The sequence below is a fragment of the Antechinus flavipes genome, chromosome 5 (genome assembly GCF_016432865.1).
Source record: "Antechinus flavipes isolate AdamAnt ecotype Samford, QLD, Australia chromosome 5, AdamAnt_v2, whole genome shotgun sequence".
Taxonomy (NCBI): Eukaryota; Metazoa; Chordata; class Mammalia; order Dasyuromorphia; family Dasyuridae; genus Antechinus; species Antechinus flavipes.
In genome coordinates this window covers 19,125,695-19,143,787 of record NC_067402.1, presented here as the reverse complement: position 1 = coordinate 19,143,787, position 18,093 = coordinate 19,125,695, and the positions used below count along the sequence as shown (strand labels likewise).

Genomic DNA, 18,093 nt, shown 5'->3' with positions numbered 1-18,093 from the left:
ACATTACACAACCGCTCTGCACCTCAGTTTCCCCATTTGTAAAATGAGGAGGTTGAAACAGCTCATCTATGAGCTGCCTTCCCAGGACTATTTTGCCATCCTGGGACATACGTGTACATGTCATGCAGTCATCTGGGCGCCATAATTTATGGAGGAGCCAGCGCTCACGATGGGAGACATCACATGTCCAAGTTGGGTCTGGGTGTGCAAATGCTTTGGAGAGAAAACTATAGAGAATTCAATGTGATTTCTGCAGGGTTGGAGAATGGAAAAGATGGCAGAAGAAAGAGCGGGAATACTGCAGGGATTACGGAATAAAAAAAAAGACTGGCATCAGAGGACCGGATCCCAGTTCTGAGATATGCTGGGTGACTTTCCCTTTCCAACACTCACTTCTGGCAAATTTGGGAGGGGGGGTGAAGTACATGACTTTTGAGATCCCCAGCTCCAAAACCTTTGATCTTTGTTATTACAGCAGCTAATCTTGGACTCTTTTTCTTGCCACTCCTTCCTCTTTCTTTCCCTCCCTTCTTACTTCTCTTACTCCCACAGTGTCTGGCATAATTCAACAAATAGACAAGTTTATAAGCCTTTTTAAGACAGGAATGACTCTGTTTTTTTTTCTGAAAGAGAGAAAGACCGGAAAAGGGAGGAGAAGAATGAGGGAGAGAAAAGAGAATAAATAAAAGGAAAGAGAGAGAGAAAAACAAAGGAAGAGAAAAGGAGAGAAAGGAAAAAGAAATAGAGGGAAGGAGAAAGAAAAAAGAAGGAAGGAGAGAAGAGAAAATGAATGAAAAAGAAAGAAAAAAGAAGGAAAAAAGAGAAGATAGAAAGATGGAAGGAAGAAGGAAGTTCACTAACTTTATAACAAAATAAAATTAATAATACCCCTGTATAGTAGCCTCAGATGAAATTCGTTTCTACAATTCCCTAACAAAATCCATTCAGTCTTTCTTGCAATCCCCTCCAGTAGTAACTAGCATGATCCTGGACGATGACAATATTTTTGTGGTCTTAAACGCTTAATGTTGTTTGTAGGGAACAAGACGCCAATTATACAGGTCATTATTCTTATTAAGTCGATTTCACATCTATTTCTATCATCCAAAAGGAGATTACCCATAGATGTGGATAAAATTCATAATGACATCATTTTATTAGATTCTTTAGGGGGGAAAAAGGCAGCCAAGAAGGAGCCCTCATCTTTGGGCTTCTCATATTCCCAAAATATTCATCTCTTCCTGAGGGGGCACAGGAAATATGGCACTAACTGAAGATGTTGACAGGATGAAATTTTAGCCAAGATGAAAGCCTAGAAGAGCCTCGGAGAACCCTATCATCTGCTCCTCCAGATCAGGCAGGAGCATCCCAGAACAGAAGCATCTATTCTGTGCCCCAAGTCTTCTAAAAGGAGACTTCTTTTGGTAACTTCACAGCTGTTCACTGTTGGGAAACTTCTTTAGAGCAAACCTAAATCCCTCATGTTATAGCATAGAAAGCGGAAGCGTTGGTCACCTTCCTCTTTAAAGGAAGAAGGACAACTTAACGATCTACTGGCTGTGTGACCCCCAAAGTCACTTCTCTTGGGGCCTCAGTTTCCTAATCTGTAAAATACAAGAGAGTTATACTTCCAAAGTCTTTCTGCTCTAAATCTAACAGTTTCCTATTCATGTTCACGTCATTAAATTGCTCAAAAACTTAATTCCTCCCCCTTATCAGTCTTAAGCAACAATCACTTGTCCATTTGAAAGTGAGCGTAGGGGAACGTTCAACTCAGATTTCTTCCCCTCCCTCTAGAGATAAGTATCTGACAAATGCTGAATTTAATAACAGTAAAATTCACCAACATCCCAGTTCCTACATTTCTTTCACGTTAATGCCTTTATTTGAAGAGGGAGAAATAATGGGAGAGAAGAACCAATGCCTTTCCCCCCCACTTACTTCTTTTTTAAAATGTATTTTAGGCCAAGTCTCTCGTGTAAATTTATAGCCATCTATTAGCAGATGATAGATATAGTGAGCGGAGAAGCAGTAAGACCGGGCGTAAACCTCATCAAACTTGGGCAGCATCAGAGGAAGCTGGGAAATAGATAAAAAAATAAAAATAAAACTATAGCAGAAGCATGCTGCACACACAGTTTATAGATACGTGCCTTTCAAAAGTCACTAATGCCTAAAGGGAAGATAGTAAAAGGCACCTAGATTTATCCCCAGGTTAAAGATGAGAAACCATAGAGATTTAAACTATATAATAGTTATATATATAATTTCCAAAGGGGACATAAGAATTTTAGTAATCATTTGATTAAAATAATAGAGAAATGTAAATTGAACCAATTTTTAGTTTTCACCTAATACTCATCCAAAATTGGCAAAGATAATGAAAAGTCAAGAAACCCAGTGGCTTTGGAAAAAACAAATAAACTCATTCATTATTGGTGGAACTGCAATATGTAGGAACTTTTTTGGAAAGCAATGTAATAATATACAATAAAAGCTTTAAAAATAATTATATCCTCGATTATATGATTCTGTTGTTTGGGAAAATACTTTGAAAATATTATCAAAACCAACATTAGTGAAAATCTGAAAGTTCAGCAACTTCCTGATTTCCTCACTGAAGGTCTTCTAGCAAAGGATAGATGACTACTTGATAGGGTAGATTGGAGGATTGATCCTTGCTTAGTTATGGGTAAGAAGGCCTCTAACATGTCTTTCAACTCTGAGATTCTGTGCTCTGGGTGCAAAAAATTAGGAGCGATCGAAACAAACCATAATAGGAGAATAAATTATACTACATTCATGTAATATATAATGCAATTAAGGTGGATGAGTAAAAGAAAGACAAAAACATAGAAATACGACAAAACAAACAAACAAAAGAGCAACACTGAAAATAAAAGACATTAGGAGAGATTAAGCCACCAACATAAAATATTACATACATCATATTAATCACTTGTATACAAAGATGGTATTAAAATAAATGGTTCTATCAAATAACAACAACAACAAAGAACAATAGACACTCACAGTGACCCTATAAGAGAAAAACATTCTCAAGAATGAATGGAAGAATCCTGATGAAGACACAGAGGGATTAATTATAAATTACTCAGGACATTGAAATCATTTATCTAAATGTAAATATTTGTAAAGCAAATTGAATTGAACTTTCTGATATTTGATATTTAGTATAGATTATGTATTTAGTATATTTAGATAATCACTAAAGAAATAATTCCCGTGCATAGATCACGAGTGAAGCTTGTGTTTATTGAGCATCCATTATCTGCAGATGTTGCGCCAAGCACTGGAGTTACAAAGAAAAACCAAAAAAGCGAAGCTAACATGAATCCCAGCTCTCAAAGATCTCACAGTCTATTCGGGGGGACATGGTACACAGAGGATGATGCACAGACAAGATTCTTGCAAGGCCTTAAACGCCTCCGAAGAATCCCCACTGACCTGGCTCCAGCTCTGCAAACAGAAATCCCACGAGCTCGAGTTAAAGGCGTCCAAAGAAAAGCTCCCGGTGAGGTTCAGAGCATTGGTGATGTAGTAGAATCCCGAAAAAGCCTACACGGCCGACCATACAAAAGATACATTAGTCTCAGGGTGGCTCTAAAAGGAGAGGGAGCAGATGGGATATTTGGGGGGAGGGAGATGAAGGACTGACAAATGGGTTTTTTTTAAAAGAAGAAGAAGGAAATCTTCTACGGGTGTCGCTCTTACCACAAAAGTCCCTTTAACCTTTGGCTGATAGATACCATCAAACGAGCACTCTTCTCGATCACGACAAACTTGAAAGTCGAACAGGGAATAAACCTTTTCTCTGCACAAACTGGGGTCCCCGGTTCCTTCCAGGGTAATTTTGTATCCTGGCTCATAGTGGGTTGGTCTTAACTCTTCCGTACACAAACTTCCAAATATGTATTCCATCGTCAAAGAAGTCACGTAATCCCGGGGATAGCAGGGGTTGACCAGCTTGCTTTTGTCTGTTGAATTCTGTAGGTTGAAATAATAAGATATGAGAGTCATAATTCTCTGATTAAAAATTATATTCTGGAAATGATATAAATTTCTCCCAAACACTGCACCTAAATATCTACCCCATGGCAATCCTCAACTCATCATAAAACAATAATAATAACTAGAAAGCACAAAACAGTTTAATATTTGCAAAGCAATTTACAAATGATATCTCATTTGAGACTCACATGGATCCCGTGAGGTGAGGTAAATGCTCTATTATCCCCATTTTACACATCTAGTAATTATCTTGAGGCAAGATTTAAAAGCTGACTCCAAGTTCAGGACTCTATCCACTGGGCACCTCAGCTGCCTCCAAGCACATGTATTCACCAAGATGATTTTATTATTTCACAAATTTAGAGGAAAACACAGAGCAGCAAATAGAAGGCTGGCAGAAAGACCTGAATTTATGTCCTGACTCTAACACATACTTGTTGTATAGCCTGTCACGTCACTTAACCTCTTAGTTCCCAGGCAACTCTGGAAGATTAAAAGTTATGAGTTGCTAATCTGTACCAGTGAAGGGATCTTTGGTTGCTGTTGTCAGTTATGTCTTAAAGGAACTGGAGCGGTTTGCCATTTCTTTCTCCAGCTCATTTGACAGATGAGGAAACTGAGGCAGACAGGGCTAGGTGACTTGGCTAGGGTCATACAGCTAGAAGTCACATTTAAACTCACGTCTTCCCGACTCTTTGCTCAGTGCTCACGTCCTGCAGCATAAGTGATGTATGTTGTCATCAGTTATTCATGAGTATTTATTAAGCACCTACTGTACCCAAGGTTCTGTGCCAGACACTGAAGACAGGATAAAAAACTACAATCTAAGTCTCGAATAACCATATGTTCATTGGTTTAGATTGAGTTGGGGAACGTTTAGTTTAGTTTAGTTTAGGCAAGTGCAGGGGATGATGAGCTGAAAGCTAACTACAACAACCTCTTCCTTCTTTCTTCCCTCCTTCTTTTCTTTTTCCCTTCCTTCCTTCCCTTCTTTTTTCTTTCCTTCCTCCCTCCCTTTCTCACTCCCTTCTTTTCTTCCTTCCTTCCTGCCTTTCTTCTTTTCTCCCTTCCCCTCTCCCTCTTTTCCTTCCTTCTTTCCTTCCTTACTTCCTCCCCCCTACTTTTTTCTTCCTTCCTTCCTTCCTCTTTTCTTTCTTCCTTCCTCTCTCCTTTCTTCTTTCCTTCCTCCTTTCCTTTCTTTCTTCCTTCCTTCCATCTTTCCTCTCTTCCTTCCTTCTTTCCTCCTTCACTCCCTTCCTTTCTCCTTCCCTTATTTTTTCCCTCCCTCCTTCCCTCCCCCTTCCTTCTCCCTCTCTTCTCCCTCTCCCTCTCCCATTCTTTTCTTTCTTTTTACCACTGTTATAAGAAATAGCTTGCCAGGAGCAGGGAGAAGGGATAGATATACAGAGTATTTTCAAAGCTGTTAAAGCTTCACACTGCACAAAGACTTTGGGGACATACTATATTTGGAAATGAATGTGATATAACAACAAAAGGCATCAAAAAATTTTAAAGAGTATTATCAGAAAACTCAGAATAAGCAGAAGCTGGCAAAGAAAGCAAAGAACAGCAGTTTTTAACCTGTACTACCAGAAAGAGGAAGATCAAAGAGAGCAGGGGTTCTGCCTGAGTTGGATAAACCAAAGATAACAGATGACAGAACAAGAATGAATCTCAACTCTGTTCCTGTTCTTTTGTTTGTTTTGTTTTGTTTTTATCAAGAAGATTGATCTCCGGATTAGAAAGGACTGAAAATAACTAATAGGGTTTGGAACCCAACAGCATAAGGGAGGAGATGATGAGAACACATGACTAATCTTGGTGACTTTAGGTGTCCAGGAGCCATACCTCACTGACCTGAAACAGGTGATGGTGAGTCACACTTAGTGATCTTCCAAACTCCTTGGAGAATGGGAGAAGTGCTCCAGAACTAAAAATGGGCAAAGAGCTTGATTTGCAAAGAGGGAAACAGAGGAAACTTCTATGTCTATGAGCTTGACTTTGATTCCTAGCAGAACTGTAGAATAGATTATTAAAAGATGCTTTATAGGCATCTATAATGGAAGTAACAATCGCCAAAAAAAAGCTTGGCTTCCCCAGAACAGGTCATGGCAGAATAATCCCATTTTTTTTTTTTTTTGACAAGGTAGCTAGACTAATGAGACAGGGGAATATGGAAGTCGCATACCCAGATCTTAGCAAGGCATTTGACAGAAACTCTCAGCTAATCCTTTCAGACAAGATGGAGAGCTAGGGGCTGGAGACAACGGGAGGAAGATCTGATTGATTAGCTGGAGAAAAAGAATAGTCACTGATGACTCAGCGTCAAGTTGAAAGGAAGCCGCTAATGAAAGGCCATAGGAATCTGTTGGACCCCGTGTGCCCTCACATTTTAAAGTTAATCCCTCCAGCACAGAGGCATGCTTATCAAACCAGAGATGATATAAGGTTGGGAGCGATAGCTAACATGAGATGACAGTCAGGCTCCGAAAAGATCTGTGCACTAGGATGAATTTAGTCTGAATAAATATAAAATAAATGTTCTACCTCTAGTCTATCTATCCATCTGTCTACACTTGATTCAGACAATCAACTTCACAAGGACAAGAATAGGGAAGACTTGGCTAAAATTTTAATCTGAAAAAAAATCTGGGAACTTTAGTAGATGTCAAGTCAATATGCATCAACAGTGTATTATGATGGCACAAAAATGCTGATGTGGTATATTGGGCTGCGCTGAGGGGCAGCGTATCCAGGACTTACGGGGGCAAGAGACACTCTGCCCTGGGCCGAGCCACGTCTGGGGTAGTGGGCTCAGTTCTGGGCAACATTTTAGGGAGGAGAGTGATAAACTGGAAACCAGGCAGAAGAGGGAAACCAGGATGATAAAAGGCCTCTAGGTGGTCATACAAGAATTGGAAGAAGGAACTGGGGCTGTCAAGCGAAGCTTTAGAAGCTGTCAAATGGAAGAGAGATTAGATTCCTTAAGGTCAGAACCAGTAGTAATGGGTATCCATGGAAGATAAGCTAATTTCAGCTTTTTGTGGCATGTGATGGGATGGTCCGTGGGGTTATGAAGAGTTGGACAATAACAAGAGTTGAGCAACAACCAACCTCCTTTACTCTTAGATCTGATCCAAACTGGAGGAAGCGGTGGGATTCTCCGGGGCCCTTCCTGAAGGCCGGCTGGACAAGCTTTTTGTTATGGAGGGGAGTTCTGTACAGGTTCTGGTGCATCTAGAGGGATGCTATAATCCTACCCAACTGTGAGATTCAGTGCTTCCCTACATGCACACTCTTGGTCATTCATCGATAGTTACCAAGCCCTGCAGCCCTATATAGAAAACTCTTCCTGGAAATCAATTAAGTTCTTAGCCAATCAACGAGAAGATTATACGATGGTCAATTCTGATGGATGTGGCTCTTGCCGACAATGAGTTGATTCAGGCCAGCCCCACGGATCTGTACCCAGAGAGAGGACTGTGGGAACTGAGTGTGGACCACAACATAGAATTTTCACTCTTTCTGTTGTTTGCTTTTTTCTTTTTTTTCCCTTTTGGATCTGATTTTTCTTGTGCAGGAACATAATTGTATAAACATGTATGCACATATTAGATTTAACACATATTTCTACCATCTTTAATATATATTGGATTACTTACCATCTAGGCAGGAGTCCTCAAACTATGGCCCGCGGCCAGATGCAGCAGCTGAGGACGATTATCCCCCTCCCCCAGGGCTAGAGAAGTTTCTTTATTTAAAGGCCCACAGAACAAAGGTTTTGTTTTGATTATAGTCCGGCCCTCCAACAGTCTGAGGGACAGGGAACTGGCCCCCTAGTTAAAAAGTTTGAGGACCCCTGATCTAGGGGAAGGGTTGGGGAAGGGGGGAAATTGGAGCACAAAGTTTTGCAAGGATCAATGTTGAAAAATTATCCTTACATATATTTTGAAAATAAAAAGCTTTACTATAAAAAAGGTTCTTAGCTCCTATTGGTCAGGCTGTTTGACTCCCTTAGGATAATAAGTATCTGGGTTAAGATTCGAACCCAGAATCCTTTCTTCACTTTACCACAGCCCCCTCCTCCGTGGGGGCTGTGTCTGGGGTTTTGCCCACAGTCACAGCCCCCACATGGCACCGCCTGGCCCAGCCACACCTGCCTTTACCTGGAAGAGCCTCGCAAGAAACCGCTTCTCAGCCTCGTCTCGGCCGTAGCACTGGAAGCTGTGGGTGTAGAGGGTGTAGTCGTAGCCATAGAGGGACACCTGCACCGTGCTGTTGGCCCTGGGCCCGGCCTCCTCTTGGGGGGCGAAGGAAATCTGGGTGGAGGCCCCGCCGAGGTCCAGCGCCCCCGTCGTCTCCACCCCGTGAGGATGGCTCCAGGTGTTCCACACGTTCTTCTGCAGCAGAAGGGAAGAGAAGGAGACGCCCAACGCTAGCTTGGGCTGAGCTCTCAGGCCCGTCTCTGAGCTCCGGGGAAGCAGCGGGTGCCGGGCTCTACGTCAGGAAAGCTGCTCTGGGGGAGGGGTTTGTTGGCACAGCAGCCATGGGGCCATTACGGATGCTTGAGGGAATAAGGTGGGGGAGGGGAAGCCCTCCAATCAAATGGAATGAATCCTAAGATCACAGATTTAGATTCCAAGGGACCTTAGAGGGCAGAACTACAGATTTAGAGGTGTCCGAGATCTAAGAAGTCACCTAGTACCAGCTCCTCCCTCCCCCCCATTTTACAGGGGAGGGGCCCAGGAAGGTGCAGGGAGGGCACATAGTGTCAGAGACAGAACTTGAACCCAGTTCTCCCGACCAGAGCCAGGGATCTCTCACTACACGCTGCTGCCCTCTAGAGACAGATGGAGGCCCCTCATAAGTCCAAAATGTCCAATAAGGGCTCAGATAAAAGCAAGCACATAGCTTTGTTCTTAATCTCTTTAGGAGAAGGGCAGGGGAGCTGGAGTTACTTTTCCACATCTCCTGCTCTGGAGGCTGGGCTCCAGTCCCTATAAATGGGCAAAGAAGTTTCTCTCCCTGCCACTGCCACACCCAGTCTGGTTTTACGTTACCACCAAACTACCTCCAGGATGCACATTTGTGATTGTCTCTGCAATCCAGCAAGCATTTATTAAACGCCTACTGCATGCAAAGGCTTGGAGGATATAACAGAAAAATGAAACCTATGCTCTGGGGGAGGGTCTTTCCTGAGCGGTACCTGGGGGGTGTTTTCTGGTCCCATATGCAGTGGGAGTTCTATCCGACAACTATGCTGGGTCAGCATGCATGGGTCTCGGCTCAAGCTTGCCACCCCCGGGACAGTAAATAGCAAGAGGAAGAAACCATGCGGTTGTTTGCACACACCTCCAAGAAATTGCCCATTAAATAGTTGGCTGTAATCCATCCATACACCCCTTCCTCTTGCCCAGAAATGATTTGAGCACCCCTAAAATCAAAGGGCTGAGACTCGAAGTAGGTTTGAATGCTTGCAAGGACTTCTCGAGCTGCGGATTCGTTTTGCAACCTAAGCAATGTACAGAACACAAAGAGCTGAGCGAAGGGAAGGACAGAGAGTCTACCACACCCCAGAGAATGCTCCTGGAACCCCTTGTCACCTCCACCCTGGGGAGAGGCTCTGACATGGCACAGAAATACTCCGCACCAGCTGAAGCCCCCCAGGGGAGCCCCAGTGAGCCAGCATGGGGAGGCTCCACTGGGCAATTGGGGAAAAGGGCTCCTCCAAGGAGAAGGGGGGGGGATCTTGCTCTAGACCCAGGACTTCATCTGTTTGGAAGATTCTCAGGTGGAAACTCCCTCTACCAATGCAGATCGACAACCTAGAATCTTAGGAAGCTTCCTGAAGCACTGAGCAACGTGCCTGGGTCACCAACAAGGTGTGTCTCTATTACCGAGTCCACCGGCACCCTCCCTCTGTGCAGCAGATTCACCAATCAGATGGGAAGGCAAATAGTAATAACAGCTAAAATTTTATGTGAGATATATATATATATATATATATAGAGAGAGAGAGAGAGAGAGAGAGAGAGAGACAGAGAGAGACAGAGAGAGAGAGACAGAGACAGAGAGAAAGAGAGACAGAGAGACAGAGATGTGTGTATATAGATATATAAATGTGAATCTGTGGGTATACAGAGGGGTGTGTATGTGTATATATACAAATGTGTGTGTGTGTTTACAGAGAGATATGTGCATATACATAGAAATGTGTATGTGCATATGTAGATATAGATACATATGTATGTATAGAGAGATATATGGCGATGTAGAAATGTGTGTGCATCATAGCTGCATATTGCATTATAGGTATAGACGGATCCACAGAGTTTAAATGACCCACTGGTTTTTGGACCCAGGCCCTTTACTCAAAGCCACTTGTTGCTTTTCAGATCCTTTTGTCCCTACCTTCATAGCATCTCTGAAGCAACTTCTTCCCTCCCTGGACCCTGACTGGCCCCTGGTCCACCTCAGCCCCACCCTGCAGGCCTTCCCTACCCACACCTGGAAAATTGTACTCCCTGCCTCTTCCTTCCAGCTAGAGTGATTTCCCTAAAATGTCCACCTCATCACGTTGCTCCCCTTCCTTATGGTCCCCCTTGCTTTTGTTCTCTTCCCTACCTTGGGTAAATGACTGAGTGAGTGAAGAGGAAAAGGAGGATGAAGAGGATGAAATGGAAGAGGAGGAGGAGGAAGAAGAAGAGGAGAAGGTGAGGAGAAGAAGAAAAGGGAAGGATAGGAATAGGAGGAGGAGGAGAAAAAAGAGGAGGAGAAGGAGGAAAAAGAGAAGGAGGGGAGAGCAAGGAGGAAGAGCAATTCTATTAGTGAGACACTGGCTTCCCTTTGAGGATACCCTGCTATCATCAATTTTAAAAACACACAAATCACTATTTTCCCAGTTCCCATCATAACCAAACATCCAATTTCATCTTATTTTTCTGCCTTTGATTTTGCTGGGGCCCCTCATTAAAACATTTTATAATTACTCCTTTTCCTCTTAGAAATAAATTAAATTGCCTCGTAGGGAAGAAAAAACTTGTTATGAAATAACTCATTTAATTTTCTCAAGCGAGTCTTTTCCCAGATAGTAAGTCCTCTCATGGGCTTGCTCATGTGAGTAATGTTAAGAGTTTCTCATTGAAGGGGAAGGGGAGAAAGCCAAGAGGACGTTTTGGGAGCAATTGTAGGATCGGGCTAGGGAGTGGGACGGTGGAACCGAGGGAGCTCTGGGACAGAGAAATGTGTCATCCCCTGGACGAGTCATTGTCTTCTCTGTAACTCACAGGCTTAAAGCTTTGCCCAGACAGTGGTGGTGAGCTCAAGTAGAAATCAGGGCCTCGTACTGACTTAGAAAACCACACACTAACATTAGCCACACTGTATTGCATTTTATTTAATTTGTAGTAAACAGTTCCCAATTATATACTCATCTGGCTTGACACCTCTGGCTAGAATAGTGAGAGCATACGTGACTGAGCTAGGTTCACACAGCCGGTGTGTGTCAGAGGAGAGACCTGAACCCCGTTCTTGGCTTTCAGATCCACTCGCTGTTCACTACACTACGCCGACTCTTTGGAGCAATCATACTGGGGGAAACTATGGAGCAAAAAAATTTCCAAATTATTTGGGTAAATAATCCAGTCAGACACTGATTTACATCTGGGGTTCCTCGAGCGAAGAGCCGAGACTTCCGATTTTCTCCCTATTCCAATTGCTCACCAAAGGCGGCTACAGAGAAACAAAGGCAGAGAACTACAAGGGGGGAGCTGAATGTAGTCAGGGGAGTGACTGACTCCCTCACTGGAGAGTCGAGGTTTTCAGGGGAATCTAGAACATGAGGCCTTCAGAGATTGCTCTGTCGCAGCACCATCGACCCACAAGCCAGAGCTGGGCTCATGAAGTCATAGGCTTGGAGCCACAAGAAATATTGGAGACCGTCTGGTCCATTTCTGCCATTTTACACCTGAAGAAACATTGGCCCAGGGAAGCTTGTGACTTGTCCAGCAGACAGAATCTCGTGGCTGAATTTGAATCAAGGACTTGGGATTCCAGACCCTATCTTCTTCTCACCTTCCCATCCCACCGAAGACAGGAGTAGTTCTTGTTTCTGAAACCAAGGGCAGCCTCGGCGTGGTAGGACTTTTAATGACACGTTCCCTACCCACACTTCCAATCTCAAGTTTCAAGGGAATTATACAGCAGAGAAATACTACAAAGGACATTCAAAGACAGTGGGACGGGGGCACAAGTCATGGTCCAAAAAGAAACGAGGGCTCCTCTTTAGCTCAAGCCCTCAGTATTTTAACTCTGTCTGTCTGGTTCATGATAGCCTCCCAAAGGAGCCGGAAGATTTATTTGAGGTTTTGTTTGTTTGTTTTAGATTGATCTGTGGTTTCACTGGTTAGGGAATTAGCAAAGCGGAAAGTACTTTGACCAGTGTAGACCTACATCAGCTCTTCTTAGAGAATCACCTAGAATAGTGAATAATAATGATAGTCAAAAGTTAAATAGCACCCACTATGTGCCAGGCACTGCGTTAAGAGCTTTACAAATATCTCATTTGAGATTATACTTCACTAAGAAATGAGGTGACTTTTCCGGGGTCATACAACAGTCTGGGTCAGTGAGCTCTTGGTTCTATCAGTCTATGACTTAAATCCATATCTTCCTCACTCTCCCTACTCCATGTGCTCTCCAATGGACTGATTTGAATGGAACGTGGTATAAACCCGATGTATTACCTTCAGTTTAATTAGAGACTCAGTCTTCCATCTTGAGAAAATGGCAGCCAATAAACGATTTCACGTGGAAACAGAGCCTATAACTTAAGGATTCTTCATTACATTTGATGAGAAGGAGTTACACAAATATGTAACCGAAATGAATGAATCTTGTTGCTCAAAGAACAACTAATTACAGAGAAAGCTATATTGAAGGCCATGTGTTCTAAAGCCTACATTTTCCCATGGAACCACAAGGAGAGGTCACAAGCAAGATTTGTTGCTGTCTTTTTCTTTTTCTTGTTTTTCAATGTATGACCATTAGCTTTCCATTAAATCATCAAAGAAAGGAACTCATTTGGGAATCTCTAGTTCACAGAATCTCAGTTCAAAGAACTGAGCAGGAACTTCCATTATATTATCGTAGATATAGCTCTCATGGTGAAAAGTCCAATACCCTTGGAGGTGGGTCATCTTTCTTTGGGATGGCTCTCCTTGCCAGAAAACGTTTCCTTACATCTGCCCACTTTGAACCTTCAACCCACTCACCGATCTTCATTCTATCATCTGGGCCAAACAGAAAGACACCCCAAAGTCCAAAGTTATTTAAAATCTATTCAAATAATGAATGTGTTTTCTTCTTATCGGTCTTTAGACGTTGGATCTAGCTATGATACTTGATGAGTTTCACCACCGAAGGCCCAAGGAGTTCTATAAGTCAGGTAGTATTTTCAAGACCCTACCTTAGCAGCCGCATCCCCGCCGTGGCTCCCAAATGAGCCCGTGTGCTTTTGTGCAAGTCAGCGGGAATCTTCTCCTTCACTCTCTGCATGCAATCCTCAAAAGCTCTGGGGACAGCTTGGGGTTTGCCTCCATAACTGGCAATCCCGGAGCCTAGAAAGAAAGGCATAGAACAATGCTTGGCACCTAGTGAGTGTTTAATAAGCACCATTCGCTCATTCAGCTCCCAGCTTTATCGGTTAGCAGCAACAGATTGTCTCATCATTTATTTATTTTTTGAGTTTTAAGAATAAGATTTAAGGGGAGAAATAAGGGATACAATGTGGTATCCTACGAAAAAAGCTCTTGTGGGCAAGTCTCATGGAGGACTGAATTGATCCATCAAGCAGCTCCCAAGAGAAGGAATAATATAGGAGCAAAGCCTGGCTGAAATTAATGTAGGGACTGATTTTTATTTTTATTTTTTTAAATTTTATTTATTTATTTTAAAATAGCTTTTTATTTACAAGTTATAGACATAGATAATTGACAACTGCCAAACCTTTTGTTCCAATTTTTCTCCTCCTTCCCCCCACCCCCACCCCGAGAAGGCAGGTGGACCAATACATATTAAAGTATAAATCAAATACAATATATGTATACATGTCCAAACAGTTATTTTGCTGTACAAAAAGAATCGGACTCTGAAATTGTGTACTATTAGCCTGTGAAGGAAATCAAAAATGTAGGCAGACAAAAATAGAGGGATTGGAAATTCTATGGAGTGGTTCCTAGTCATCTCCCAGAGTTCTTTCACTGGGTGTAGCTGATTCAGGTCATTACTGCTCTATTGGAACTGATTTGGTTCATCTCATTGCTGGAAAGGGCCACGGATTGATTTTTAAGTAATAATCACTGATAACTCTTTAAAGTTTGCAAAGTGCATCTTTCACTAGATTTCTGTAAGTTTGATGCTACTGATATTATTTTACAGATGCTTGGAAAGAAGGAACATATGATCAGAAGCAGAGGGACAGACTCAGGTTTGTCTTGATTACCACTGCACTATCCTATCTCTGAACATGGTATGATAATGTTATAGGATCATAAGTCGAGATCCACAGCTGAAAGAAACCTCATCGTCCATCTATTATAGTCTAATCTCTTCATTTCACATATGAGGATGGTGAACCCGAGCCACGGTCTCCACAGGGCGTCCCAAGAGACTTTTGAGACACCCTGTGACTGACGTAGTATTGGAGCAGCTCGGTGGTGCAGTGGATTGAGTTCTGAAAACTTAGGGTCAGGAAAACTTACTGAGTACAAATCCAGCCTCAGACACTTCCCGGCTGTATGACCCTAGAGGAGTCACTTCACCCTGTTTGCCTCAATTTCCTCATCTTAAAATGAGCTAGAGAAGGAAATAGCCAAGCACTCCATTATCTCGGCCAAGAAAATCCCAAATGAACTGAAATGACATAAGAACCACAAGCCTGACTTTCTGATAGGAAAGGAAGATAGAGATTGTTTGGGGGAAGTCGGAACTGTGGTGCGAGATATAAAAACCCACTGCCTGGAGCTCCCTCTGCCACCTGAGCATAGATACAACAGTTGGTACCGGCTGCCACCCCTCTGCCCCAGTGCTCTTCCCCCCAGCCAGTTTCTTTTGAAGATGTTTATATCCACATCTGGGTGTGTCTATTGTGATATTCCAGCATGCAGTGCCCTTCCCCTGTTTGGGAGCAGCAATTGCTGGTTTGCACAATCTCCCAGCCAAGAAGAGGGTCCTGCTGCCCTTCCTCTTTTAGACCTTCTGGTTCCTTGATGGGCATGAATCAACGGCCTTGCAAGTATCATGGGATGGCGAGTCACTGGATTTCACACATTAATCCCAGCCCCATCCCACTGTTTTAGGAATTCTGGCCTGAAAGATCCAGTAAAATGCCCGATAAATTGTTCTTCTCAAAGACATCCCAGCAGCATGGTGGAATTACCCCTATGATATGTTGTATCTCCTACCTTAGATATAGGTAGAGACATGTTGTATTCCCAGGAGAATGAAAGCTCTCTGAAGGCTTCTGCCTTCAGAGCAATTTCATTTTCGACTTTGTCTCCCCAGCACTTAACTTAGGGCAGGTTCTGACATCTCTAACAGGCATTTAAGAAATGCTTTTTGATTAATTTCTTCATGAGAGAAAACATTTGCTTTTGCGACTCCTGATTTCTAGCTTCCCTTTTTTTCAAGGCCACTTGTCTAAGAGGCGCCAATGGCTTGTGTGGGAGTGGAGAAAAGAATGACCGAGCTGTGAGCCTTTCCCTATCCGGCACTTTTTACTATGGAGGATTGTCTCTTTTTACTCGTCCTGGTGCTCTGTCGTTCTCTCTTCCACTGCAGGGGGCTTTCAGACAAACACCCACATCATGGAGAGCTCCCAGGAGTGAATGGATGGACTGCCCAACCTGCAGCTGCCCAGTGCTTCTTAACTCTTACAGCTGCTGAGTCTGTGGAGGGGAGATGGCTTCACACCCCCAAGAAGCCGAGAAATCTCAGTTTCTGAGGTTGTGCCAACACGGAGACATGAAACTTGGCTATTTAAGTCTCATTTTACAGTAATGTCAGGGCTTCTGGTCAACCAGCCTTTCTTTGGAGCCGTGGGGCTGCCCAGAAGAAAGAGGAACAATCCATTTATAGCAAGTGGTGCTGGCTCCTGTCACCCTCAAATCAAAGACACCCATCCAAAAATAGGCTAAGTCCTTTTCTCCTTCTTTCCCTTCCTTCTTTTCCTCCCTTTTCTCCCTCTTCACCTCTCCTTCCCTCTCCTCTCCTCTTCTCCTTCCTCTTCTCTTTCTCCTTTTCCTTTTCTTCCTTCCTCCTCCTCCTTTTCTTCCTTCCTCTTCCTCTTTCTCCCCAATTCTCAAAGAATGGTCATTGGTTGAGAATGTTCCCAATGGCCAGACAATATTCTTGAGACCTAGTACTTTTCATTTACAAAGTGGGTGGAGCTCCCTGTGCAGGTGAGGGGTAGCTCTCCTCGGGGGCTGGATGGTCACTTATCAATGTGTGTAAGTGCGAATTCCTGCCCCAACCACTTTTCTAGCCTCAACGGACATCGGCCACCATCCCACACTGAGCAATCCATTAAACTTGTCCATTTTCTGTTCCTCATATGTGACATTTGGTCTCCTTGCCTTAGTACTTGCTGTCCCACACACATGGAACATATTTCCTTCTTCCCTGTCTCCCAGAGTCCTCTTCTTTCAAGAGAGGGCTCAAGCATCACTTGTTGTAGGAAACCTTTTCTGCTTCACCCCATTACTAGGACCTTCCTGCCCATTTGAAGTTTATTTGTATTTACTCATTTTATTTTATTCTTTATAAGTATATATATATACAGGATTAATATAAATATACATATAGAATATAGGTGACAATATATACATACACATACATGAATGAGTCTATATATTATATACTTGTATATACATATACATGGATAAATATATGTATACATATAAATATATATATGTATATTGTGGAGATAGACTGCAGGGGTCCTCAAACTATGGCCCAGATGCAGCAGCTGAGGACGATTATATCCCCCTCACCCAGGGCTATGAAGTGTCTTTATTTGAAGGCCCACAAAACAAAGTTTTTATTTTTACTATAGTCCAGTCCTCCAACAGTCTGAGGGACAGTGAACTGGCCCCCTATTTAAAAAGTTTGAGGACCCCTGAGATAGAGAGATAGATAGATGGATAGACAGAGACAGAGACACACAGAAAGAGAGTCCTTGGTGTTTCCCCCATTAGAATGGAAGTTCCTTGTGAGTAGGAATCATTTCATTTGTTATCCTTATATTTCCATCACTTAGCACAGTGTGCTTGGAACAAAGTAGGGGCTTAATAAATGTTTGTTGATTGACTAAATGGCCATTGAGAGCCTTTAGAATTCTATAATTATGTGATACTTTTTTCCATATAATGATTATAGCAGAGAGCCTTACGTAAAGAGGTTGGGAAAATATCCTTATGTTACATAAGGACAATGGGTAAAAAGTCCCCTAGGGTAAATGAATTTCTCATTAAATTTCTAGAGCAATATAATTAATGGTGTGGTTTTGGGTGGCCTCGTGGATATTGGAGCTATGTGGGAGCTTCTAGGTGGGGCATCCTATAAACAATGAGGATGGGAAAGGAGGACTCCCTTGTCCCGAGGAACATCATGCTGTCTTGATTCTGAGGTTGGGTGGGAGTTGAGATGTGGCCCCAAACTTAGGGGGGCAACTGGGACCAAAGATGAAATCATGTTAGAATACTGCTGCTGCTACTCAAAAAACCCCAAACAGACAGGCCCCAAAGACTCACTAGAGTAGAGACACCAGACTAGAGCTTTCGACTTGGAATAAGGACCTGACTTTGGCATTTGGTATAAGATGTGGGTCTATTCCTCGTTTCTGCCAAATTACTTTTTCAGTTTTCCTGGCAGTTCCTGTCAAAAAGGGAGTCCTTCCTCAAGCACTTTATGTCCATTGGACACTAGATTATTGAACCTACTCTTATATGGTTTATTCCCCTACTCAGCTTTTCTACTTTTTAATCAGTTCCAAATACTGTTGAG

At 42.8% G+C, this 18,093-nt stretch overlaps 1 protein-coding gene across 1 annotated transcript in view; it reads right to left on the bottom strand.

The window, feature by feature from the left end:
* The window catches only part of ENTPD3 (ectonucleoside triphosphate diphosphohydrolase 3), a 36,284-nt gene that overhangs the window by 2,774 nt on the left and 15,417 nt on the right, over positions 1–18,093 (bottom strand). Inside the window, exons 5-10 of the mRNA XM_052001338.1 lie at positions 13,499–13,649; positions 9,385–9,544; positions 8,199–8,432; positions 3,736–4,008; positions 3,469–3,579; positions 1,942–2,079 (exon numbers count right to left, since the gene is read on the bottom strand). Coding sequence (XP_051857298.1) covers positions 1,942–2,079; positions 3,469–3,579; positions 3,736–4,008; positions 8,199–8,432; positions 9,385–9,544; positions 13,499–13,649 — 1,067 coding nt within the window. The remainder of the gene's footprint in view (positions 1–1,941; positions 2,080–3,468; positions 3,580–3,735; positions 4,009–8,198; positions 8,433–9,384; positions 9,545–13,498; positions 13,650–18,093) is intronic.